This window comes from Struthio camelus, chromosome 4 (assembly GCF_040807025.1).
Source record: "Struthio camelus isolate bStrCam1 chromosome 4, bStrCam1.hap1, whole genome shotgun sequence".
Classification (NCBI taxonomy): Eukaryota; Metazoa; Chordata; class Aves; order Struthioniformes; family Struthionidae; genus Struthio; species Struthio camelus.
Window position 1 is genome coordinate 70,582,955 of NC_090945.1, and position 25,209 is coordinate 70,608,163.

General features: G+C 38.2%; 2 protein-coding genes across 6 annotated transcripts in view; one reads left to right on the forward strand and one right to left on the reverse strand.

The window, feature by feature from the left end:
• Window positions 1-15,687, forward strand: part of FBXL5 (F-box and leucine rich repeat protein 5) — a 34,673-nt gene extending 18,986 nt beyond the window's left edge. The window contains exons 5-11 of the mRNA XM_068943346.1: window positions 81-263; window positions 2,245-2,370; window positions 3,343-3,491; window positions 3,677-3,759; window positions 5,450-6,172; window positions 8,338-8,486; window positions 15,040-15,687. Coding sequence (XP_068799447.1) covers window positions 81-263; window positions 2,245-2,370; window positions 3,343-3,491; window positions 3,677-3,759; window positions 5,450-6,172; window positions 8,338-8,486; window positions 15,040-15,116 — 1,490 coding nt within the window. The 3' untranslated portion in view covers window positions 15,117-15,687. The remainder of the gene's footprint in view (window positions 1-80; window positions 264-2,244; window positions 2,371-3,342; window positions 3,492-3,676; window positions 3,760-5,449; window positions 6,173-8,337; window positions 8,487-15,039) is intronic.
• A 2,033-nt stretch (window positions 15,688-17,720) lies between these two features.
• Window positions 17,721-25,209, reverse strand: part of CC2D2A (coiled-coil and C2 domain containing 2A) — a 66,827-nt gene continuing 59,338 nt past the window's right edge. For 4 of the 5 annotated variants that reach the window (XM_068943341.1, XM_068943340.1, XM_068943344.1 and 1 more), the window contains 5 exons: window positions 23,504-23,638; window positions 21,079-21,201; window positions 20,398-20,456; window positions 19,691-19,868; window positions 17,721-18,635 (listed from right to left, as the gene is read on the reverse strand). In XM_068943341.1, the coding sequence (XP_068799442.1) occupies window positions 18,447-18,635; window positions 19,691-19,868; window positions 20,398-20,456; window positions 21,079-21,201; window positions 23,504-23,638 (684 nt within the window). In that variant the 3' untranslated portion in view covers window positions 17,721-18,446. The remainder of the gene's footprint in view (window positions 18,636-19,690; window positions 19,869-20,397; window positions 20,457-21,078; window positions 21,202-23,503; window positions 23,639-25,209) is intronic. The other variant, XM_068943345.1, reaches the window with a different exon arrangement.

Here is a 25,209-nt window from a genome sequence, read left to right on the forward strand (position 1 = left end):
TGATCAAAATGTGAGTTCCGCCATTGTTATTTAAAGCTGTGAGGATGCGCTTCATTTAACGCACTGCTTCTGTATTTCAGAAACCGAAGTGACTGGGCACAACACAAATATTACCAATCTTCCTCCTGAAGTAATGCTGACCATTTTCAGTTACCTTAACCCCCAAGAGTTGTGTCAGTGTAGTCAAGTAAGCACGGAATGGTCACAGCTGGCTAAAACTGGATCCCTCTGGAAACATCTTTACCCTGTTCGCTGGGCCAGAGGTAAGTTAAATTTAATTCTTCTTTTGAAAGCATGTTGCTTGTGAGAACTTGTTTTGGTATTAGCGGTCCTGTACAATGAAGTTGACAGTGGAGCATGCTGTAAGGGTACACCCTTCTTACGAAGGTGCTCTGAAATTTAGTTAAGTGTTCAAAACCAAAAAAAAAAAAAAACATACACCCAAAACACACCTCTATCTTGTAGAGTTGAAGGAATAAAAGTTGAATTACTACTATTACTGTTTTTCATGAGTAGCTGGTATAGCCAGAGTGTTTGTTTATTAGTTTTACTGTTTGTTTTCTTGCATGAATGATAACAAGTATGTTCATTAGTACTACATATTCATTAGGATTGATGAGTATAAGGGGTTTTGAGTTATAAGTGCTGCTGTCCTAGCTGGTGTAGTAATATTTTTATTTCAGCAGGTTCATAGGTAGAAGTAAAATGTTCATGGGTAGAAGTAAAATCTGTTTGTTTTAGTTGCTGACCAGTTTGTTTTCCTTTGAGGTCTGTCTCGTGATTCATACCTTGCTGCAGAATCGAAGTTTAAAACAACAGAATTTTAAAACTTCCTCATAACCTGTTTTGAATTGCTTTCTTTGAAGTTGAATATAAAATGTGCATGAATGTTAGCTCTGTTGTCAGTTCTTTAAATGTCTTAAATTTAACATCTATTGCCATAAGCACTAAGAAATGGTTTGTTATACTTTCTGTTCCTCAAACTCTTTTGCTCTTTTAAACTTCTATAGGGAAAACATAACTTGTGCAGAAGAACCTGTTCAGATAGTTAAATACGATGTATTCTGAGGAGGCCGGTTACATGTCATCAGAGCATACTTGCAGCTTTAAATATTTGTTTGTGTATGTGCAGACTTTCTGTATACTTAATGTGTGTGAATATTAGTCAGTCCCTGGAGTATGACATTGCAGGCTACACAAATGCTGCCATGTCGGTGTCCTTGAGTAAGAAGGAGACGTTATGCATTTCTGATAGGTTGCATTTGATGTGCCTTTGTAAGGTTTTAAGGGAGGAGAAAGTCAAAAATCCATAACTTACAGCGAAAAACTTGTTCTGTTTGTGTCGTTATGGCTTCTAAAAATCTGTATAAGGCAAAGAGCAGTTAAAAGTGACTTTTAGGTCTGAATTCGTTTTTTTTTGGCTGAATCAACCTAACTTAAAATAGTAAGAGGTTGACTGCTGCGCTGCAGCAGTCTGAGTGAAAAGAAGGAGTTTCATATTTAAATGTATTAATCTTATTTAAATTACTGAACTTTAATTTTCATATAAAACCTAATTACCTTAATATTTAAATACAACACAAAAAAGGTAACTGTTGCTTGAAACAACCTTCTCCTAAACCATTTCTTTTAAATGACAGGATGCCATTCCCATAACATACTGTCTATACTATAAAGCAATCGTTTGTGGGGGAGTGCTCTAAACTGAGTGGAAGTAGGATTTACTGCTAGAGGAAAAAAATACGTAAATATGTAGACTTAGTTTTCTAATACAGACAAGGCTTTTGATGCTTTATGTATTATTAAGATGGGATTTAAAAAATAGAAGCATCATCACCAAGATCTTTTCATTCACAGTTGGTTGGTAATCAAATAATTAGGATTTCATTGTCACTGTCTGTTTACTCGAATAATAAACCTGTTCCTGTAGACAGTATTCATCAGGTGTAGCTCTTGCCTTGTGGGTCATGAGAGCCCCACTAGTGAGATAATAGGGTGAGGTCTTTCTTCCAGCTGTGTCAAAGTGAGGCAGTACACATGTTTGCACTGAGCCCAGCGCTATGCTATACTCAAACATGAAAGCAAGTAGATCAAGCAGGAATTATGTCAGGGTTCAGTCCAACCTCATCTGAGATGAATGTAAAACTTGTATCACTAGATCAGGTCACAGTATACTAATAATCATTGCAATTTTCTGTTATGATAAGAAAAGTTTGTAATTCTTTTTTTCCCTTGTGTGAGTAGGTGATTGGTATAGTGGTCCTGCAGCAGATGTTGAGACAGAACCTGATGAGGAATGGGTGAAAAATAGAAAAGATGAAAGTCGTGCTTTCCAGGAATGGGATGAAGATGCTGATATTGATGAATCTGGTAAGTAAATTCTGATTTCAGTGAAAAACCTTGTTTTTTCTTGAAGATGACATAGCTTGATTTGTGGCATAAAAGGTGGTCTTTTATTTAAAAACAGTTTAAACTATCAGTTTTCATAATTGATTCTAGTACATTTAAATAATGAAAATGCAACGATGCTTGTGTTCTGTTTAGATGAAATGCTTCCTAAGCCAAATCATCATAAAGTAACATACAGTAAAAGTAACTTGGGAAGTTTTATTGAGCAGTACCCGGTGTTTCTAAAAGGAGTGCCTCTTTTCTGGCTTCATCTTATCCCAACTCCCAGCTGGATGAAAAAACCAGCATCACCCCCCTCTCCCCTCCGCTGGTTTGGGTGAGCTGAGTTAGCATATGTAGGAGAAAGCAGACATTGGTGCAAGTAGCAGGGAAGAGTTGTGAGGATGTGTCTGGAATTGAGAAACAGGTAAAAGGTAGACTTCACCTTTCAGAAGATCAGGAGGTTTGGATGAGTCGTCTCGTGAAATTTCATGGTAACACATTGTAGACTTAATGTAAAATTTGTCTTAAATTGTCAAATGGTACTTGTTACAGGCTGTGAAATACCCTGTGAGATAGTATTCTTGGTTAGTTACTCCAGTTTCTGTTTCAAGCAAATCAGTGGAAATAACTGTCCCAAATTTGCTCTTAAGCAGTATCTGAAGTAAATATTTCTCCAAGTCACTGTATGGTAATTGTCTTTTGAGACTCTTTTACTTGCTCTTGGAGTTAAGCTCTTGACTGTCAGAAAAGCAGGCATACAGACCTCAAAGATGAGGCTTTAGTAGCTTCTTGAGCTAGAATTCAGCAGAAGTTTCAGGTTATGTTATGAAACGTATGCCTTGTTAAGCTTTCGTTAGTTTCTGGATACCTTGTTTGATGCAAGATGATGAGATGAATTCCAGATGATTCTCAAAGCATGTATCAAGTCTTTCTCTTTGGGTTATTTTGCAGAAGAAGCAGCTGAAGATTCACTTGCCATTAATATAGCACAGATGGAAAAACGTTTACTTCATGGCTTAATTCATAATGTCCTCCCACGTGTAGGCTCTTCAGTGAAGACACTAGTACTGGCCTACAGTTCTGCAGCGTCTAGCAAAATGGTATGTGATTTGAAACTGGTATCTAATAATTGTCTATGCAGTCTGTAATTAGTAACTGATGGTTCCTGAAAGCACTCTGTTGTTAGAGAAAATGAGTTGCAATTGAATATGAATGTGTATCTTGTCACGTGACACTGTCTGCAACTTTGTTGGTTTGTCTTTACTATTTATTTTTCCTTTTCTAGGTTAGACAGATCTTGGAGCTTTGTCCCAATGTGGAATATCTGGATCTCACTCAAACTGATATTTCAGACTCTGCATTTGAAAGGTTAGCTAATTGTTGGTGGTTGTTTTTTATTTTTTAAACCAAAAAATTGCAGCTTTTTGAGAGGAAAAACATTAAAACTTACCTACAACCCTATCTTTTACCCCAGGATGAACTAGGATTCACGCATCACCAGCAACTAAAACTAACAAATCAATAGAATAGCACCTGAAGTGTCTAACTTCAGTCATTTAAAACGCCCTGTCTTCACTATTACATGCACATAACCTTTCAGTGTATAACTGTCCATAATGATGATTGTATTTTGTTGTAGTTTTAAAGCTTGGAAGTGCCTATAGATTTGGGGAGTTGCTCAGAGGTATCACAGTAAGTCTTATAGGTCAGTTATAGCTGGCAGTACTTGGAATACCGCTATTTAAGACTTCACTCCGATCAAATGGTAGGGGAAGCTCCAAGGCTTAGATGTATTACTGTGGTTTTCTTAGTTTTACAGACGTCTGCAGAAATTCCATTGACGTCAGTGGGATGATGTCTGGATGCAGAGCCTGTGCTAATGGGTCTTGACGTAGTATTAGAACTCTAATGGCTATTTCAGTGTGCAACTTTTGCATCAGTATGGTACTCCTAAGCTTTACATATTAAGCTTATAACAGCATTTTTCAGCTTGTTCAAGCGAGAAGTTTTAGTTGAAATAAAGGCCATAGGGAAATTTTGAGGTTCAGAACTCAGGCTATGTGAGGCATTGTCAGTCTCTAGTGGTATGTTCCTTGCCCCTCTTCATATATCTGTATTTCCAACCCTCTACTTTGTATTTCAGAAAATGAATTTGGTTTACTGTAAGTAGTCATTTATGGAAAGTATGAACATTAATTATGGATAAGTAAAGGTTACTCAAGTCAGGCATATATATATATATATAGATATATATATAAAAAATAGCTAATAATGTAACACTTACTGTAAATCACATTTCTGTTTAATCTGGGAAAGTTAAGGCTGAAAGGATTGAGTTTTTGCTGCTTTGGAAAAAAAAAAAACTGCTTTTCCTAGCAATATGTAATCCTAAACACTGTTATGGAATAGTACTGTATACAGAATGTGTTTCAGGAATGCAGCTATTCTCTCTGAAAGAAATGGGAAGTGACAGGAGGATGTATTATCTAAGTACACTAATATTTCTATGTGTATAAACAGCGAAGCTTTGGAAACTCTAATAATAGGAATTATAACTATTAAAATACTTTGAACTGAATATTAAATCTTCAGTGTTTTTGTTCTTTTTGTGCAATTTGCTAGCTTAGTAAATTCACCTCTTTCAGCCTTGGTCTAATTAATGGTATAATTTTAGCAACTTAGATGGGTTTTGCTAACTGCATTATACACAGCAGGAACTGCTTTTTTAACTGCTGTTTCCTGTATTTCGTGTTTGCAGTCTGATCTATTTAACATTTTAAATAGGTGTAAATTTGAGCTTTCAGGTCTTAGTGTAGAGGAAAAAATACAGGATGTTTCTGATTTTTGTGGTTCACTTCACATTTCTCTAGTTTTTCTAGACTTGTATGCAGCACTTTGTATTATCAAATCTCACTTGTAATGCCAAGGATCTTTTCTTTAAATGTTCTGTGATGTAATGTGAGTATTTATTTTCCTTATGAAGTGTTCTTTGTATGTTTAGCCTTACCACCTATTTCTGAACAAAAACTTAAAAAGTTGCTTTTCCCCTTGATTTCAGTTGGTCTTCAGTTGGTTGTTGTCAAAACCTTCGCCACCTTGATCTGTCTGGCTGTGAAAAAATCACGGATGTGGCAATAGAGAGGATTTCTAGAGCTTTGGGTATCATATCAGCTCACCAGAACAGAGGCATTCTGAAGAGCTGCAGAAACAGGAATGCTAAGACTTCATGGAAGAACAAAGATGTCACTCTTCAGTCCAACAAGAAGTATAGTTGTTTGCACGAAATCAGCAATGAGAATTTCATTGAGGGAGGAGGAGGTAGTGAGCATCATTGGACTAAACCTGACAGCTCAGAAAGTTTCAACTCTGCTTACATATGGATGCTAGACGCAGATGATTTAGCTGACATTGAAGATGCTGCAGAATGGAGACACAGAAATGTTGAAGGATTTTGTCTTGTGGAACCAGCAGCCAATATTAATTGTTCTGCATCTTGCTACACTAGGGATATTTATGGATTAAGGACTAGAGGGTGGCAGCAGCACTGTGCTTCTACTGACTTGATTTACTGCGGTCACTCATTTTGTTGTGCTGGGACAGCACTAAGAACTATTCGAGCACTTCCTGAGTCCTCTGCACTGTGTAAAAAAACAAGGACTAAGCAGTCAGAGAAAAAAGACTTGGCATACTCTGGGAGTGAAAAATCAGGTGAAGAGACTGCACGAGTTCTTCAGTTTCTCAGTCTGTCTGGATGTTACCAGGTCACAGATCGTGCTCTCAGGTGAGAAGATGCTTTTTGAGCTGTTTTAATGCAATGTAGTTTGTCTTTTCTAATTGCGTTTGTTCCAGTTGACTCCTTCTGGGGTGAGTCTACCTGGTTTCCTTTGAAATATTTTTACTGAGAAAATCTGGTAAGCTTTAAATAGTCTTTGCATCTCAGAATATTTATAGTACTGAACTTGAAAATTTTATCCAGCTTTTCCTTTGAATGAGAGGATTTTAAAAAAAAAAAATTAGATACTATTAGAAGTACCTTCTGAAATCAAATATTTTTGTGGATTTATTCTTCTAAGCAGCATTTATGCTTTTAGATTTGATCTTTAGTGTTTTTGTGTTAGCAGGAAATTCAGTGTTGGTTCGCTGGTTTTTCATTATGCCTGCCAAGCGTGTGAATACTCTTGAAACTTTAAAAAACTGGAGTAACATCTCATTTAACTTGTCCAGATAATTACTTAACTATGTATGCGTATGAGAAGAGTACATTGTACGTGAGTTCATATGATGTACAAGGAGGGAAAAAATGGCTCAAGTTGGCATGAGCATTGAGACTGAGCTTCAAAAGAATTGTATAAAGTTCGTATGTGTGATAATACTTACCATTGATATTTTGTGCTGGAAAAGTATAGTTAGTGTTTCATAATTAAAGCAAGACAAAATTGAAATACTTGCAGTCATCTGATGAGCTGTGCTGTAGTATTTAGGACTAACTGTAGTTTCTTGAAGTTTGAAGACCTTGTGCCTACCTATATTGTACGTTGTAGTCAACTGAGAGACAGAATGAGAGGCTGGTGTTGCTGATTCTGCCCTTCATTTGGGCAAAGAATTCGGAAGTAATACTTGTTTGAATGTCTCTCTTAGCAGTTCTGACACTTTCTTCTTTCTTTTGCTCACTACCATTAGTCCTGCTTGGAGTTCAGTTTCAGATACTGTTGTTTGTATTTGAGCTTGATGCTGTTCAGGGTTGGCCCAGCCTGCTACTGTGGAGTGTGTATCATCTGGTCAAGATCAGATCATGCTGTGTGCAGTCTGTGTGTTGCTGGTCCTCTTTTTTTTTTTCTTTTTTTTTCTTTTTTTTGACCAAAAGTAAAAAGTAAATTTGATTGTTAAGTCATGGGAAGGGTTTAGTAGTGGTGCAGGTTTCCCATCGATACTTACTGGATTCCAGAGGATATTTAAGAGTTGAGAGCGTGTGTTGCAACAAAGGAGATAAGCTTGCATTTTCTTGCACTTACCTAAACGATGAGAGTCTCTTGAAGAAGAAGAGTGAAACTTGCTAATGGAAACGTTTGCTAGTTAACGTCGTTTGATTTGCTAACTGATAGCCGGTTTTGCAGTTAACAGTTCTGCTTCCGTCTGCTGAAAGCAGAAAGTTGTCTATTGATGCTCTGAAAGCATTTTCAGCGTTGTCCTGGCTAGATTCTGAAGTGTGTTTGCTCAGTATCTTTTTTCAGATGGAGGAGCTCATTTCATTGAACTTTGGCATGCCGTCGCTGAGGATCACGCTAACTTAGAGCGATTGATCAGCTGCTGATGAAGCAAGCCTCATGAGTACATTAAATCTGAACTGTCTTGCATTTGGAGGAAAAAGAGAATTGTATTTGAATGATATGGTGGTGTTTCGGCCAAGAGAGGCACCACTGGTAGAGACTTGTCAAACCTAGGAAAATACGGGTTTGGATTTCAAAGAGGTCAAACCAAAGAAATGCAAGACACAAGCTTTAAGTGCAATGCACCAGACTTTGTTCAGTCCATCCTGAAAATAAAACTAAAGTCTAGATGACCTTCCCAATGTTCCTCACCTTGGAGGATTCACCAGAAGTGACTGGTATTTTGAGGGAGAATGTCAGGCTAGTTCCTTGAAATGTTTGGTGGACTTTGGAGTCGTTCATAAGCAAAGTGGTTTACCGTTTAAGTCGCTACTTTTCAGAGGGAATCGTTAGCTTCACTCACTATACACCAGTTCATTTAAGCAGATCCGTCACACAGCTTCAAGAGCAGCTTATCTCATAGGATATAAGACGGCCAGATTTAAAGCTAAATGCTTTGTCGGATATGTGTGGTTTTCTTAAAAAATGCTAATAATTAGTCAGTGAACTTGGCATACTGGAGTATTTGTCAGTCTAGAGCTGTGCAGGCTCTTAACATCTTTCCTTGCTCTGTTAACAGGGCGTTGACTCTGGGAGGAGGACTGCCACATTTGGAACACCTTAACCTCTCGGGTTGTCTCACTGTAACTGGTGCAGGCCTGCAGGATTTAGTTTCTGCATGCCCTTCTCTAAACGATGAACACTTTTACTACTGTGACAACATTAACGGTAATGTCCTTTGTAAAGATTTGATGCTTTTCGAGGGTTGATGTTTGATTTAAGAACATTTGAAAAACAAAACAAAGCAAACCTTTTTCTTGGTCCTGTAGCACGGAGTTCTGTGGCCTAATTACAAAATGACAACCGTAAAAGTTTTCTCACTTGTTCTTAATATTCTGTACTTAACAGTCTTTTCAGTACAGTTCTCTGGACAGGTAAGTGTTACCTAGGGAAGCATTTTTTGTCCACATATCTATAATTTAGGTTAGTACAAGTAATATGGGCTAAAAAAAATAAATTTTCATGTAGTTGATGCATACTTTTCATCTCTTCCCTGTAAATAATGCAGTCATACATTTTTCTCTATGGTGATAACTTCAGGCAAAGAGGCTTCATTAAATTTGTACCAGGGCGATGATATTTGGTGAAGAAATGGTATTTGGTGAAGAAATGACACCTTTTTTTTTTTTTTTTTTTTGCCATTCAGAAACCTCATATTACTGTAGCTTTGGCATGGAGAGGGTGCCATCTGTCATATTGTAGGATATTTTTGTTCCTACCATCACGTGTCCTTGTGGAAAACGTAATTTTTTCTGTTCTTGCTTGACTCTCGCTAACTTAGGGATGGGTCTAAGTTGGGGAAGGATTCAGAAATAGATAAATGCATAAAATGTACTTACAGTGGGAGTCTTTCAGTGTTTTCCACATTGGAGTTAGGTCTATTATGCCAGGCTGGTAAGAATTCATAGAGTTAGAGATGTGAACAATGCTGTCACTTGTATTCCCCATAGGAATTGGAAACAGGTAAGTGCGACAGACAGAGGGGAAAAAGGAAGACAGTTCTCAGGGTTATACAAGCTAATTATCTGTGGTTCCGAACTAATGAAATTTAAAATCATGTTCTTTATTAATTCATGGTGTTTAGCTCAATAATTTGCATCTATATTGAGATGTAGCCACTTCAAGGTATAGGAAGGCAGAGCTTTAGTACTACAAATAAGGCTGTACTTCCATTTGGGTATTGAATCCATTGAAATGGATAAAAGATGATGCAACATTAGAAAAAAAAAGTTATATTTGGCTTCCATAACTTTTTGCACGTCTTCATGCACTTTTTTGACACTGACTGCTATCTTTTTTTCTGAGACATTTTCCATTTTTGTTACTTCCTTCTGTTCCATCCAGAAGCAGCTATTAAAAATCTCCTTGCGTTTCAGTCTGACAATTTTAAGGTTCCTTTTAAAATCTTTTGTTGACTCTCCTTTCTGCATTATGTTGAATTTAAAGAAGTCTTCAAAGATCAATTAAAAACCTTTTCCTTTTACATCTGGTTCCTTGCTATTTTCTCCTCTGTTTTCACTTCTGTCAGTAATACCGGACTTCATGATATGGTTTATCTTTAGTTGTTTCTGTATTTTCTCCGTTGTTCTTTTCACTAAAATGTAATAGATCTTCTTAGTATTAGTTTACAAAGCTAGTTTCACTTGTTTGAGTTGTGCACTACTTTAAGACTTGACTATTTCATAATATCCTCAAGAAATTGTTATTTGTATTTAAACAAAGTACTCTTTTAAGTAATTTTGTGAAGTTATCCTCATCTTCTTCCTATTTGTTTCTTCCCTTTCATTGCCTACTGTAAGCTGTAAGACTATAAGCTGTGCCCTCTTTTGTTCTGTAAAGCATACTCTATGCCTTTGGATGAAGTTTCTCCTGATAAATGAGCAAGAGAGAGAGAATGTAATGCTCTGACTTCTCACTGCTATTGAGAAATGGAAGCATCTCAGGTGTTTGTTTTTTAAGATGGAAGCCAATAAAAAGACACCATAGCAAAATTCTGAAATGGGAAATAACTTTTTTTTATTGAATCCTCTACAAATTTCACTGTGATAGCCCTATAGTGTTAAACTAGTGCCCTATTCCACCCTGTAGGCAGCAGGATTTCTGTGACAACTTATTATTTCTGTATCATTTGGTATTTCTAAGGTAACTGTAGGGAAAGTAATAGCTGTTTCATGTAAATCATTAAATATCTGAAGCAGTTCATGTTTCTTTAAATATATGTAGATTGCATTAAGTGCTGTTCAAAGATTACTGATCTATAAGCGTGTAGAGAATAATTTCATAATTTTCTTTGCCCACCAGCTTATCAGGGATTGTTTGCGGGGAAGGAGATATGTTCTGGGATCATGTTGGAAAAACCGTCAGTCTTGCAGAACAAAAAAATGGAACAACAGCATGGAATTTAGCCATCTTTGGATGACTAAGATACCACTTTCTCGTCTGCTGACATAAGGGCTTTACTTTCACCTGCAGCCTGTTTACAGATCTTTTCTATAAACATTGAGTCTGATACAGGGGGCCCCTGAACACAGCTTCATTGGATGTGCTTTGTGGAGGGCTTGCTGGACTTGCTTAGTAGGCATGTTCGCAGTGTTGGGGTGCTCCTCACCACTTATTCACACTGCTTTCCTGATGCCAGCATTAGTGTTTGTGTTGCTACTTGGTAGACCAAATCAAGAGCCAAGGTAACAAACTAATGGCTAAGGGGATGTGATAGCAGCAGGCAGTTGTGCCTGACTAAGTGGCTTTTTCCATCGTGCTCTTGGTCGGGCTGTTGTGTATTCGTGGTGAAATGCCTAACCTCTTTCTAGAAAATTCTGACTAGTTTTTGTTTCACTAGTACATGTAACAAAACAAAGTCATCAAATAAATAAGTAGACCTCTGTTTTGGGTCACCTGAGGCATCTTGAGTAATCGGATGTACATCCGTATAAAAAGCATTACAGTAATCTAGTTTGGAAGTAACTAGTAATAAATCTAGACTGTGGCAGGTTAAATACGAATCTGAGAATAAAGATTAACATTGATTCATCAGGTAAGCCAGCCCAAAACTCATTGTTTTTTTTAATTTAAGCACTTAATTGATTTATCAGTGCCAGCAGCGGTCCTCACAGAGTCCAGCAGAAAGAGGAACCCTTCTGAAAGTGATTCAGCCCCACTGTAAGATCTGAATTATCCTGGGGAAATGAGCGTCACACTTACTTGACTATATAAAGTGAAGTACATATAGCTACTGTTCCTTCAAATGACACTTCACTTGAGGTGGGATGGATTGGAGCCCATGTATATAGAGCCAAAACAGAAGAGAGTATTTTTGGCAGGATTAAAAAGGCTATTTGAACTTAAACAGAGATAGTTTGAAAACAATGCCGAATCCAAGTGAAGTCAGTTGCAAAGAGTATATGTAGTGGTGGAAATAGAAATTAGGAAGCCAAAGAGGTATAGCGAAAAGTCAGATGTATTAAATAAAGTTAGGGAAACCAAAACAGTCTTTAAGAGTATGAAAAGGAAAGGCAGTTGAATTCTGCGGTGTATATATCCGATATAAAAAGAAAAGCTAAAGAAGGGCTGTGATACTACAGAGGAGACAAATGACCTTCCTCATGAACTATGGTGGAGGAGATAGACTGACATGTTAAAAATGTAAGAATGAAATGACTAAGCTGTTAATTTTTGCTAAAAGTGTAAAGCAGTGTATTTTGAAAGGAACAACTTAAAATGCTCGGACCTAACCTCTGTTTTAGATTACTGGTAACAGTAAATCTGAGGTAACTCTCCAGAACCTGGCAGACTAGATGAGTGATGTGTTAACATCTGACTTACCTGACCCGGATGCATTCGCCTAAGGATTCTGCAGGAACTCAGATGTGGAATTGCAAAACTGTTGGCCAAAGTGTCCAACCCATCATTGCAAATGACACAGTGCCAGAGGATTGGCAGATTGCCAGCGTAACTCCCAGCTACAGAAAGGGGTGTGTGTGGAGGAATCTGAGGATTTTGGGGGCTACAGACCTGTGGGTCTGATGTCCATCCCCGGTAGTATCTTACCGTTTGTATCAAAGAATAAGGTCACTGAGCATATGAATAAATATGGTCTGTTGGGAAATAGGCTTCTGTAAGAGGAAATACTGCCTTGTTTAACCTGCTGGAGATCCAGTGGACACAATAAATTTGGTTTTTCAAAAAGCCTTTTACGAGGTTCCTCGCAAAGGGCTATCAAAGAGCCTAAGTTGCTGTAGGCCTGGATTAAGTTTAAAAACTGAAAGCTGGCTAAAGGATAGGAGGAAAGAGTGGGGCTTAATGATCATTTTTCCGGCAGGATTCTGGGAGGGCATCCCCCAGAGTTCTCTGCTGGGACTAGCTTTATTCAACATTTTCGTCAATGACTTGGAGTAAGAAATGCACAGAGAAACTTTTAAGTTTTTGAGAGGCGCTAAGCTCCCTCCCGTAATACTATGGAAGCCAAAGGATTCCAGGAAGCCTTTTCATGAACTTCAGTACCTGTTATGGTTTGATTTATTTTTTTCCTAGACACATAACCAGATTGTGTGAAACGAAATTAAGAGCTGGCAGTTGTAACTTGAAGACAATGATTTTGGGAGAGCTGTCAGTGATCTTTTCTGTGTGCAGCGACAGCCAGAAAAGCCAACACAACGTTATGCATCATCAGAGTGCTGAGAAAAAGATAGTGGGGGTTGCTGGCATGTTACTTGAAGCCTTGGTGCACTTAAGTTTGGAGTACTGCCTGTGATTTTGGTCTTAACTTGGAGGAGTGTATGTGATGGAATTGCAGAAGATAGGGAAGAGGCCTACTAAAATGAGTTAGGGGATGGCATAACTGTTCTGCAAGGAGACCTTCAAAGCGCTGGAACTACTCAGTCTGCAAATGAGAAGGCTGAGGGGGAGATGACTAATGCTAACAAAACTGTGAAGCAGTAGGTAGGTGAACATGTGTCAGTAACTCACCAAACCCTAAACTACCCTGCTAAAGCTAGGAGACAATTACTGAAACTAGTAGGGGATTGATTTAAAGCAGATGCACAGTGTAATGAACTTCTGGAACTTGCTCCCTGAAGATGTTCTGGAAGCAGTTAGTATCAGCAAGTTTAAAAAGGGATTAAAGAATTCATGCACAAGAAGACCGCAAAAAAATACTAAAGGGGAATAGATGTATCCTTTAGCATCCCTGCAACAACAGCAGTGGATGCTGGTGATGGGTCAGGAATATGAGAGGCTGATAGGCTTATGTGCTCTTGCTAGACAGCGTTTTCTGTTGCCAGTGCTGAAGGTAGGGCACTGGGTTAGCTGGCCCATTGGTCACACTTGGAGGGGCAATTCTTACGTTCCTGTTACCATCATGAGGAAGAGCATAAACCACCTATTCAGAAGCACGGAGTCTCCTTTTTAGAGGATTTTTCGAAGAAACTTTCAAACTCTAGCTTGTAAGTGACTTGGAGAGTCAAAATTTAGTTCAGATGACTACAAAGATTTGAAAAGGAAAATTGAGTTTATTGACAAATTAAAGTTTTAGTATAAATTTTGCATACTGTCCTGCATTATAGCTTCAGGTTTGTTTTATTCTGTCTCATGCATCAATGGAATGGTGAAGTTAATTATCTTGTAGAATATTGCTCCACTGATGTATGGTATGAATCAAAAAGCTGATCTCCAGGCACCAGACTCTTGGGAATTAATTGCATTATGACTTTAAGTTGCAGTTTTGGGGGAGGGGGGAGGGACAAGCCAGATATACCATGGTGCCCTTGTTCGTGACATTACTTTGCTGGTCCTTTCTAAATGCGTTAAAAACTTCACAAATATTCTTTAGTTTTGTGTCTAGGGTATTAAAGGGGAAAAGATGGGTTGTCTTGGTTAGTCCTTTACCATGTTGCTTTCGTTAAGTTGCAAGTGTGTTGTTGAATTAGGTTGGGTGCCAGAGTTCAGTCAACTTGAATGTAAATGTCTGTGTCTTTAAATCAGATGGATGCAGGAAATAAAAGCCTGTACTAATAAAATTTAAGTTTCCCATTTCATGATCACTTTAATTTTACAATATTAAAGGGATAACAGTAAGTAAAGGTAAGTGGAGGTGGGTAGAATTAAAATGTTGATTTTTGCCCTGTCTCTGCTCACAACTCTTCTTTCTTTTTTGAATGACTGGTTTTTAGACTTACGGTTTTTGATAATTGCAGTGATAATAAAGGTGCTTTTCTTTACAGTCTTTGAATTTCCAGTGAGAATACATGAGGTCTAGCCAACCAGGAAGTATTTCATGGAGAAAACTTTTTCCAAAATAAAAACTGTCTCCACAGTAGTAGACATAGCTCTGGAGATCTTTTTTGGTAATACTGTAAAATTACTATCTGAATTTGAAAAATTAAATATGTATTGTGCAAATTTACCTCAATTCAGCAAGATGGCTTTGAGAAGCTTTTTTTACACTTACTGATTTCGTGTTGCTCATCATCATACATTTGTGTTATTTTGAATGAGTTATCATGATGGGACTAGAGTATCAGAGTGGAAAACCTTTGAACAAAATGCGAGGCTTTTATACTGTAATGATATTGCCAGTGTTTCAGATTTGCACAGGGCTGAATGAAGATGTCTTTTTCTTTTTTATAAAAAAAAAAAAGATTTTTATTAATAACCAGGTTATGGGATTTGTGAATCTAAATGAACAGCCTGTTCTTCTTTTCACATTTCTTCTATTTTTGTGCAGGTCCTCATGCTGAAACCGCCAGTGGATGCCAGAATTTGCAGTGTGGTTTTCGGGCCTGCTGCCGCTCTGGCGAATGACCGCTGACTTCTGATCTTTCAGTCTACTTCATTTAGCTGAGCAGGCTTCCTTTCATGCACTTTACTTACAGTTTGCATCTTGTGTTAACAATCCTTGGAGTGAGATTTGTTATACTAGCCTGGCCCTCCCCTCAACTTTAAAATCTTAATTATGAGTGTACTGTACAGTGTTGTAACAATCTCACAAAATCTCATTTGATTTGAAGGGTGTTGGGTTTTATTTTACTTAATTTGGGGAAGATGGGAAAACATTCGGATTTTTTTTATGCCACTTTTCTCCAAGTTTGGCACTTAAATCTACTTTACTGGATTATTTTGTGTTAAGTGAATGGGATTTTTTTTTTTTAATCCACAGGAACAATATAGAGCTCTGCAGATAATTTGAAATGTATTGTTTGCATTTGGGTAACAATTACACATCTTTAGAAGCCTTGTTTCTCCCCCGTTCCTCTCATTCTGAAGTTGTTCTTTATACTGCAAAACTAGGGATATTCCCACCTTCCTTTTGCGTTTGGTTTTGTATTTGGGCTTGGAAAACATACTCAAATAAAACATTCCCATCAATAAAAAAGTTTTATGCAGTAGTTGAATATATACGCTTTTAAGATGTAATACCCAGGTATACAATGCCGGTAGGCTCCAGAAAGCATTTTGGGGCATATGCATGGTGGTTGCAGAGCCACAAACCTTGCACTCATTCTTTCCATGACTGTTTCGAAATACATCTGGAAATAGCTTCCAGAGAAGTCATTTTTCAGTCATAGGAATAAATGTCTAAGACAAAGGTTGAGGACTTACCAACCAACTGATCAACCAACTTCGTTTTAATGTGTGGAGTCACACTGCTGAGGAACTTAAATTGGAATAAAGATCTAACAGTAATCTTCAGTTAGAAATAAAAGGGGTATTTCACTAGCTGTTTGATTCTTCCTGCAACCATGAACTGTTACAGAAAAGTACATCCTCTCTATTCATCCATATATACTGTCTCCATGTTTACTGTTGTTCAAAATACGAAACCATTATATTTAAAAAAAAAAAAAAAAAGCATCGATCCAGACAAAATGAATTGAGGTGGTTTTGACTTTATTTACATCACCTTTTAAATGTGGGCCTGGAAAGATAAGGAGGTGTGAGTGCCTTGGTACTGACAGGTAAAATTCTAAAGTTGTCGTGGTGACCTGCTCATACCGCCGGGTTGTCTGCTATTCAGTTCTGTGCTGCTGACTTGTTGTGTTAGTTGATTAATTGACTCCCTGCCCTTTCTTTGACTTTCCTTTTGTATTCAGACTGAAATAAGAGGAAGAAGAAAACCCTACCTTTTCTTTAAATGTATTTCAAGTGCTTTCACCGAAGAGCTGTTCTTTGCCACCACTGTAATTACAGCAGAGTATGGCACAGGGGCCTTACTCCGTTTAATGGACATAGTAATTCATGCTCAGGTCCTTGTCCAATTTGATGCATATTCCATGTTCTGATGAATTTCCAGATTGAAGTGATATATCTGCTTTTTGGTAATGGTTAATCTGCAGAAGAGACAGCTATACATTATCCCCATCGCTGTAATTTAAATAGACTCCCTTCATTGAACAGTAGAGGCTAGTGGAGAGGCAGAGAATCAAAGCTGTTGTTGGTTTGAATGAAACCTGTGCGAGGAAGAAAGGTGAGTGATGGTGGGTGGGTGGTATGAGGAAGAGCCTCTTGCAAGAGGAGGTGAGTACTGTGACCCATGTTATGTTGGAAGTCCTAATGGCCCCTTATTTACTTGGCCTAGTTGTAGGCCGTTTTACCTCACAGGCGGAGGAGAGGGAGCTGGCAGCCTTTGCAGAAGACACAGGTCCTGTGTGTGTTTCTTCCGTGCCCTGGTCCACCCTGCCCTAAACCCATAGGCTGACAATATGTCAAGAGTAATAATTTTAGCTGGTTTTCTGTTTAGAGAAAGGGGAGGGGAAAAAAAAAAAACCTTTTGATTAGTGTCTCTGACAATGGCAGTCATAGTGGCATATCTGGCACTCGGGATTCTCAGGGTCTGGGATGTGGCTGGAGATAATTTGCATTTTATTGTATTGATGCCATAATGCCGAGTTGGCTGTTCATGAGAAACAGCTGAACATGAACTAGAAGCACATGTACAGCACTCAGATCAAAGCCTACAAGAGAGGTACAAAGGATACTGTTCTAGCAACTGTTGTTTCTGGGGGTGGGGGGTGGGGGAATGAGATGACTGTCATGAGACTCCTTTTTGCTTGATAACAGTCTGCTGGAGGTGCTTCTCTGCTGCTTATATAGGGAACTTGTGGCAACCCAAGGTGCTGAAGGCTTTATGTGCCTAGTACTCATTAGGCAGAATGAACCAAGTCAGGAGTTATGGCAGATATTCATCAGAACATAAAAATTTTTCGTGACCTTAAGTTCAATCTATCATCGCTGTGTGGCGGAAGAGTTTAATTAGCAAGGCAACTGAACGCAAAAAATGTATTTCATTACTAACAGTTAGATTACTACATCAGTAGTGGTGTTAATTTGATTTTTTTAAGTAAACCCTTTTAATGATAATCTTTTATTCTGCTAATTAGTGGATAAAGATTTCACACTCCAAAGCAATCAAATGAGAACTTTCCTTTAGGTTTTATTATAAATATTTTATTATAAATTTCAGAAAATGTCATCTTACTACCACTGCATGGTGCTGGTATTACACAGTCACTAAGTATAAAATAGCAAAAGGAAAACCCTCCTTAAAAAAAAAAAAATGGAAGGCTGATCTTCATTGATGGCTCTTTGGTGCATGGAACGTACTCATAGGTAAATAGTCCTAGCCTTTACTCAGGAATGCAGATACTGGAAAACTGTAATTAATTGTACTGTAACTGAAGGAGAGTGGCTTTAAAAGACAAGAAGGTCTGTAGATGTAGTAAAGTCCACAACTAAATGGAATAACTACAAATTCAGTCTTCAAGGCATGATTCCAGGAATAAAATTTCATCTGAAAAATGAGAAGGTCAGTTTCTACCATCTTACTCTGCACTGTTATTATGTGGGAGTGTAATGTGTTTAAATGCAGTACACTGGGAGCACTGGAAATGCTGTATAAAACTTACCTACTAGGACCGGAATTTTAAGCTGTCAGGCTCTTCCTTAGCTGTAGTAAGTAGTGCTACCGTCAGCAGTTAGAGTGAAAAAGGCTAATGTTTATGCAGCTGCTGAAAGTCAAATTCTCACTAGATTTTTGAAGTACAGGGGCATATCTGGAATCAGTTGTGTGAGAAACTTGTTCTATTTACCTCTGCATAAGCCAGTTTGCTGAGAGGTACTCCTGACTAGTTTATACTACCTATTTCGTACAAGTGAAGCAATGTAAATCCAGACAGAGAGAACATTTTGGGGATAAGCATGAACATACACAGCTAGTGCAAATTCAACATTTGAAACATCAATGGTATGAACTCCAGTGCTGTGTACAGCTTCTATTAAAGGTCTGACTTCAGAAAATGGCATATGAATAGGAAATCCAGAGACCTGGGAGAAAAAGAAGAAAAAAAAAACGCATAAGGCAGGAATAAAATGTAAAGTCACCTGAACCAATAAATCATTTAAAATTCTGCTTTGTTGTCATTTAAGTTAATCTTTTCTATTGCTGCTCTGAGGAGATGCAGGAAAAAAAAGCCCACATTTAAATACCACTTTAGACGCTCCAGGCAGGTTTCTGCCCTTTTTATGCTCTAGTCTGGACGAACTTCAAAGTTAAGATGAGTTGTATTACTGAACACACAGAGCATAGCTGTGCTGCTTTTCTGTCTCTCAACTGGTTGCAGTTTGTGTTCCTGTATCTGCAATGTCTGGGGATGAGAGGTGGCAGACGTTTGTCTACAGTATATTCCAGGTTCAACAGGAACTGAAACCTGAACTTGCTCTGAAAATTACTGTAATGCTATACAGTATTGTCACCACTTGTGCTTTACAGCAAGAATGGATGTACCTAACCTTTTTAACAGCCCAGAGGAAGAATGCGTGGTACAGTTGTAGCTCTAGTGAATACTTAAGTAAATTTTCTTCCCTCTTATTTAAAGGAAAAAAAGAGCTGTTCAACTGTAGGGCAAAGCAAAGTGCATTGTTGTGTTGGTTTCTGCATCTGTAAGTAAGTACTGTGTGCAGCACTGCTCAGCACTACTGCAAGGTGCAAACTGATAGGGCTTGAGAGCAAATGCACCTATCAACCCATGCACTCCTGTGCTAGCAAACTGCATTTGTAGTTATGTCGTGACTGTTGTGGTACAGCAGTAACAGAAGAACAGTGCTGCCAATTCACCCTTACAGTCAGCAGCAAGTTTCTCTCCCCAACATTTTAAACAAACTAGAATGGATCATCACTACATCACTTTGTGATCCTGATACTGATTGCACTTTAGTATACAGGCTCTCAAGATGTCTGGTCGTAGGGGAATGAGCCTTTAACATGGTTCTATACTATGGTGTAATGATATTAAAAGCAAATTAGTGATTTAGACCCCTTAGAGTTTGCTCTTTTCATGCACTAGTTTCACAGCACAGGCCCCATATTTTCACAACTGTACCCTGTAATCTCCTAGCTGTTTTTGCAATTCTGCCTGATGGTCATCTTCTACATCTTTGCCGTGGTTCTGTTCCAGCAGAGGCAGAAAGTGACGTAGGGTAGAGGTACAGTATCTGTTCCAACGCGTTAGATGCCTTGGTCTCCATTCCATAATCTTCTCTTTTAATATTTTTTCAATCCTGTAATAAAATGCACCTGTTGTTATTACAATCCTAGTATTTTCTGGACAGCTGCAATGCTCTCCCTTGACCCACTTAACTACAGATCACGGGGAATATATATGACCTCAGTTAAACGTGCCAATATGTAAAAGCACAGAAAAGCAATGCCAGCATAGCCATATGCTATGCTCTGCCCACATGGTTAGCACAAAAGCAGGAGAGTCCAGGCATTTACACCAATTTTTGGTCTATTCCCTCTTTCCTTTCTGGCTCCTAATGTATTTTGGCTTATTAGGAAAGTCTATAACAACCCCTGTTCAGGTTTTATTTTTTTCCTTCTGGCAGCCTGCATTAAACAGCATGAAAAAAGACCCTGCAAACTAGAGTTTCTGATTTAGGCCGTTGTTAAGTCCTACCACTCAAAGCAGATTCTTAGGATCTTGGTGTCAATATGCTTGAGGAATGTACAAGGTGCTCTACTTTTAGTGATTAGGCTTTTTTTTTTTTTTTTTAATTTTGACAGTATTTGTTTTAGAGGTAGAATTACCTGCCCTGTAGTTCCACCACAGCTGCCTTGTCTGAATGCTGATAAATTAATTCTTCAGGCTATTAATATATAAAACATTTAAATATTAGAAAGTACAATCTCTCCTAGCTGTACAACAATGTAATGTCAGGAGTTACTGCCTTCATAGTACATAAATGAGTTCACAATTATGCCAAAACACTCTCTCGCTTAGTAAATGAAATAAAAACATTAGGAGCTAATGTATGTAACTCTCCATTTTTTTTGCAGTAAGCCTCAATAGTTTTTTATGCATTCGATTAACAGCAGAGGAATTCCTGTTTGCTGACTGAGGACACGTGTATGGATTGAAATGATGCCCTCACAGCTGACAGACAGACAAAGGTTACAGTATCAAGCTAATTTTTTAGATACGGTTTTTGTTAAAGATTTGTCCTGTCATGCTCTTGTCCTCAGATCTTAAATCGACATTTTGAGGACAACAGATGCATGTTCATTTTGTGTAAAGCTAAATATTTCACAATATTTCTGCTTTCATTCTTTTAACAAGTTTCTGTAAAACATTTTGTACAATACACTTCAATATATTAACATTTTGTAAAATAATCACAGAAGTCCAAAGAACTTAGTCACTGTTTCTCTATATAAAGTCTGTGATCTCCCAATCCCCTCCCATTCAGTTGGTAATAGATACATTAATACCTGAACACTGCAGAGGCCAGGGTATGGTAAACTTCTTGAAAAGAAAGACTTCCACAGCTTTGGTTTGCTGATGTCAAAATTTATCCTTACTGGGGAATCATACTCTTGAATATTAAACCAGATCTAAAAGAAAGTATAACTTTTAGCATAACTTTTTTTTTTTTTTTTAAATGTATAACTTTTAACTGCGGAACACATTCTACATACCCAGAAATAAAATACTATATAATCTTGATCTGCTGTAGGAATTACCAGTATGAGTTCATATGAAAGAAGACAACCTTGTATAGTCACAGTGGACATGCAACTTTGGTACTCTCACAAAGGGGACAGTGCTGGTCTATCCCATCTTGAGCATCCGAGCATGGATTCAGAGAGAGAGGACTGTGTGAACAGGAACTACTTTCTGCAGTCGGTGCCTCTTCCTGCTGAATACCTATTTTCCTCAGTACTGCTTTTTCAACACTTCATCTACGGTGTGCCATCACGGTTTTTCTTCTTTCAGCAACTTTTGCCTTTACCATCACTTCTGCATTACATGATGCTGGGTTACAGTATACTCCTGCAAAGTTGCTTGCTTCTGCTGCCCTGAACTGCATTTCCCCTCCTCTGGGTTACTACACAACAGTCTTTTCTGAATTCTGATGAAATTCTTGCAAAAGCTCAGCCCAGTGCAGCTATGATGCGACTCCTGGCAGACCGCTGCACTCCAGCGAACACACGTTTATGATGCAAAATGTAGATGGTGCAAATGCACACACCTCTGATAAAAATCTTATCATCAAGGAGAACTCGCGCCTTGCAATCCACTTCTTTGTAGCCTCCCAGTTTGGTCTGCATTTGATCCCAGTCTGAAGTATGCAAACATTGTTGATTTCTTGTTCAAAACAGCCTTTAAATAACTACTGCTAAGGAAGCAGAATATATAGACAATTCAAATGTAACCTTTTGTAAATGCTGGATCTGGATACGGCCTATATGACATAGTATAGCTTACGGTTTTTTTTCTTGTTGGATTCAAAGTCATATTTCTCTGCTGACTGCATCATGGTCACTTGTAGATTGAAGTTGGTTACTCTGAAAGTTTTTGTAGCGCTCTTTAGTTCCAGATGAGATGATTAGGACTTCAGTGCTGAAGGCCTTAGTTGTTTCTTCCAGCAGTTAAAATTAAGTCTCATTTGTCTTAACTGTACAGGTTTAGTACCTCTTTTAAAAAAAAAATTCAAGCAATCCCCAAAACACTTTCACTGAAGGATATAACTGATGCTTTTTAAAAAATATGCTTTAGCATCTTAAATGATCTTCTAAAGTCATCATTTTTTGTTTAGAATAAAAACAGGAGATCAAAACAACACACATATGTAATGCTGGACACCTCAAAGCGCTTTTCCTGGTATGCTTTCAATACAGTAAGCAAAAACAAATGTTTGCTATGTGTGAGATGGAACCCTGAGTCGCCCCTACTGACTCCCAAAAAATTGACTGGCAAGCTTTTAAAGTCAATTTCTATTCCCCCCCCACATAAAACTCACGTTTTGTTTTCCCAGTTTCAGACTTCCACGCATCTCTCTTCCTGGCTATTGTATACCTTGTTTGTGTCCTTGGAAGCTGTGAGTCTTCGCTTCCAGCCAATGCAGGGAATTATACTGGCACCAAGCTGCCCAGGTGCCTCAAAACACAAGCTCAGCTCTGCCTCATTCTTGTAGCGATGTGATCCTTTGGATCACCACTTCCTGCCTCAAGCTCAGCAGGTCTTACTGATCACTTCTCTCCCCTCTGCCCCACTTCCTTCTTTCAGAGGGTTCTCACCTGAGCCAGCCACACTGGAAATATTAATATACTGTGAACATACATCAATATTAATGTTTTATAGCAAATAAACAGGAGAACTTGATGCCAGACAGAAAGTCAATGCAGTTGTTCTGCCCTGTAGTGCCAAATCTGTGTTCTGCCTGCTTTTGTACACTGGACCATCCAGGACTGTGCCCACCGTTATGTACGCCATTCAAACGACTCTTTCCAATATGCTTCACCTTTTTCAGCTACATTTCACCTGCAAAATATTAAGCTTTGCCAGGTTACTGATAAGCAGTGGTAAACTGAACATACTCTTAGGTCATCCCAGTTGCAAAGTAAAAACATGCTACTTGCAACGAATTTCAGGTTAAGTAAAGTCCTGTAATGAAAACGATTAAAAGGATGTTACGATCTGCCTAAATACTAATAAAAAACTCTTTTGTAGTTTAACTACTTGGCTAACTTCAGGGGGGTGAAAAATCTAATTAAAGTCTGATAAAATCACTAATGACATGACTTAGCCCAGATGTAGTTACACTAATGCACAAACTCATGATACAAAACACGAAGAAAAACATCGAGTTTCAACTCGTGCGTACAGAAACGTGAAAAGACTGGAAGCTCTTACATTATCACCGCTGATCAGACAGTACACGTTTTGTAATGGGCAGAAAGTATCAAACTGCCCATAAAAACATCCAGTACTGGGATTCCAAATTGCATATTGATTTTTCTCCAAAGTTAATACATATGCAGTTGCTCCCTAGGGAAAAATATGAGAAAGATGTTTTAAAACTGGCTCCAAATATAGTATGCTTTGTATTGTTTGGAATATTAATTTTTTACTATTGAGATTAGTAGTATTTTTCTTTTGGCAAACTGGTTAGAAGAATCTACAGATGATGACAATTCAACCAACTTAACTAACACTCACAGAATATTAAGTGCTCTGTGTCTCCTTTATGTGGCAGAGAAATGTTAGAAGTATGCAGCCCCAAGCCATTCTTAAAATACAAATTCTAAGAGTCATCTTAGTTTCAGCAAAGAACTGGTATGAAATTCTATATACATGAATGCTCAAACTGTAGGTGAAAACAGGGGAGAGGGTAATGTTTTTTGGTTAGCAGCCACTATACATGCAAATACTAATTTTTGACTCAAACTAAGCTTGCTAATATATGTTTATTATATAATAAATAATCACTAACTTCCAGGAGACTCCCCTTCATTCCCTTAGCAGGGAAAATAGTTTTATGTTACAAAAAATACAGTTAAACATAACACTTTCAATGAAATAAGATCAGGCTGCTAATTTCTTTTGCAGAGGTAAATTTAAGTATGTCTCATCCCTGTACAAAAACATGAAAGATTAAAAACTTCTCTCTATATGTAAGTAGTGCTCAGTACCTACTCACTCAGTACGATAGCTCTCTGGTAAGCTGCGTGTCATATATATTTATCTGTCCTTCCCCTCCCTCATCCTCCTGAATTTGATGCATCCCATAGTAGCTTGCGGGATCAGTCTGTAATACTCAGCATGGCTTTTTTGCTCTTCCTCACCTTGAAATACCTGGAATAACCCCGCTCCTTACAGCGAGCATAAACTGAATGCTTTATTCAGGACTACCATCAACATCGTATCTGGACAAGAAGGAATGTAACTGAGTACCTGTTCCTGATGCTGCAGTATCTGAGAATGTGCTAAACAAACAAGTCTGACAGAGATTTTTCCCAAAACTCTGTTCAGCAAAACTTCTACAAGTGTTTGAGAATTTGAGATACTAGTGACGGAAATTAGCATTATGAATATAGTCTTGCTGTGCCTTTCAGAAGAGCTTGGAAATCTCAGTGTTTCACTGAGAAAGACGCATCTCCTAACGAGCAAAAGAACCTCAGCATGTTAGTTCTTAGCCAGTCTTAGCCAGATTGCTGCCAGAGTGGTCTCACAGCGTAAATGAGGTACACAGTAGTCTAAGGCAAAGCAGACTGCCTAACCTGCCTATGTTACAGAACACTGACAAAGATCAACCATTCAAGCCTGAAAAAATCTGCTATTTCCTCCTAACTGAACGTCTCTACTCTTGCTGCAGCTTTCCTGTCAGCTGGATGGACACGTTTAAGTGCCAACAAGAATCCTTGGCAAGCACTTAAATCCTACCCTTTACCCAGTCCCACCCCTACTCTGTCACAGATTGTGTCTTCACTACTGATATGCCTTGAACAGACTCTCTCCAATAGCTTTGTCCTGGACAAATCATTTATAGCAGCCAAAGTACAAAGAAGGTTTACAGGTGCTTGATATTGTACTATGAGGACCACAGCTACTACTACATT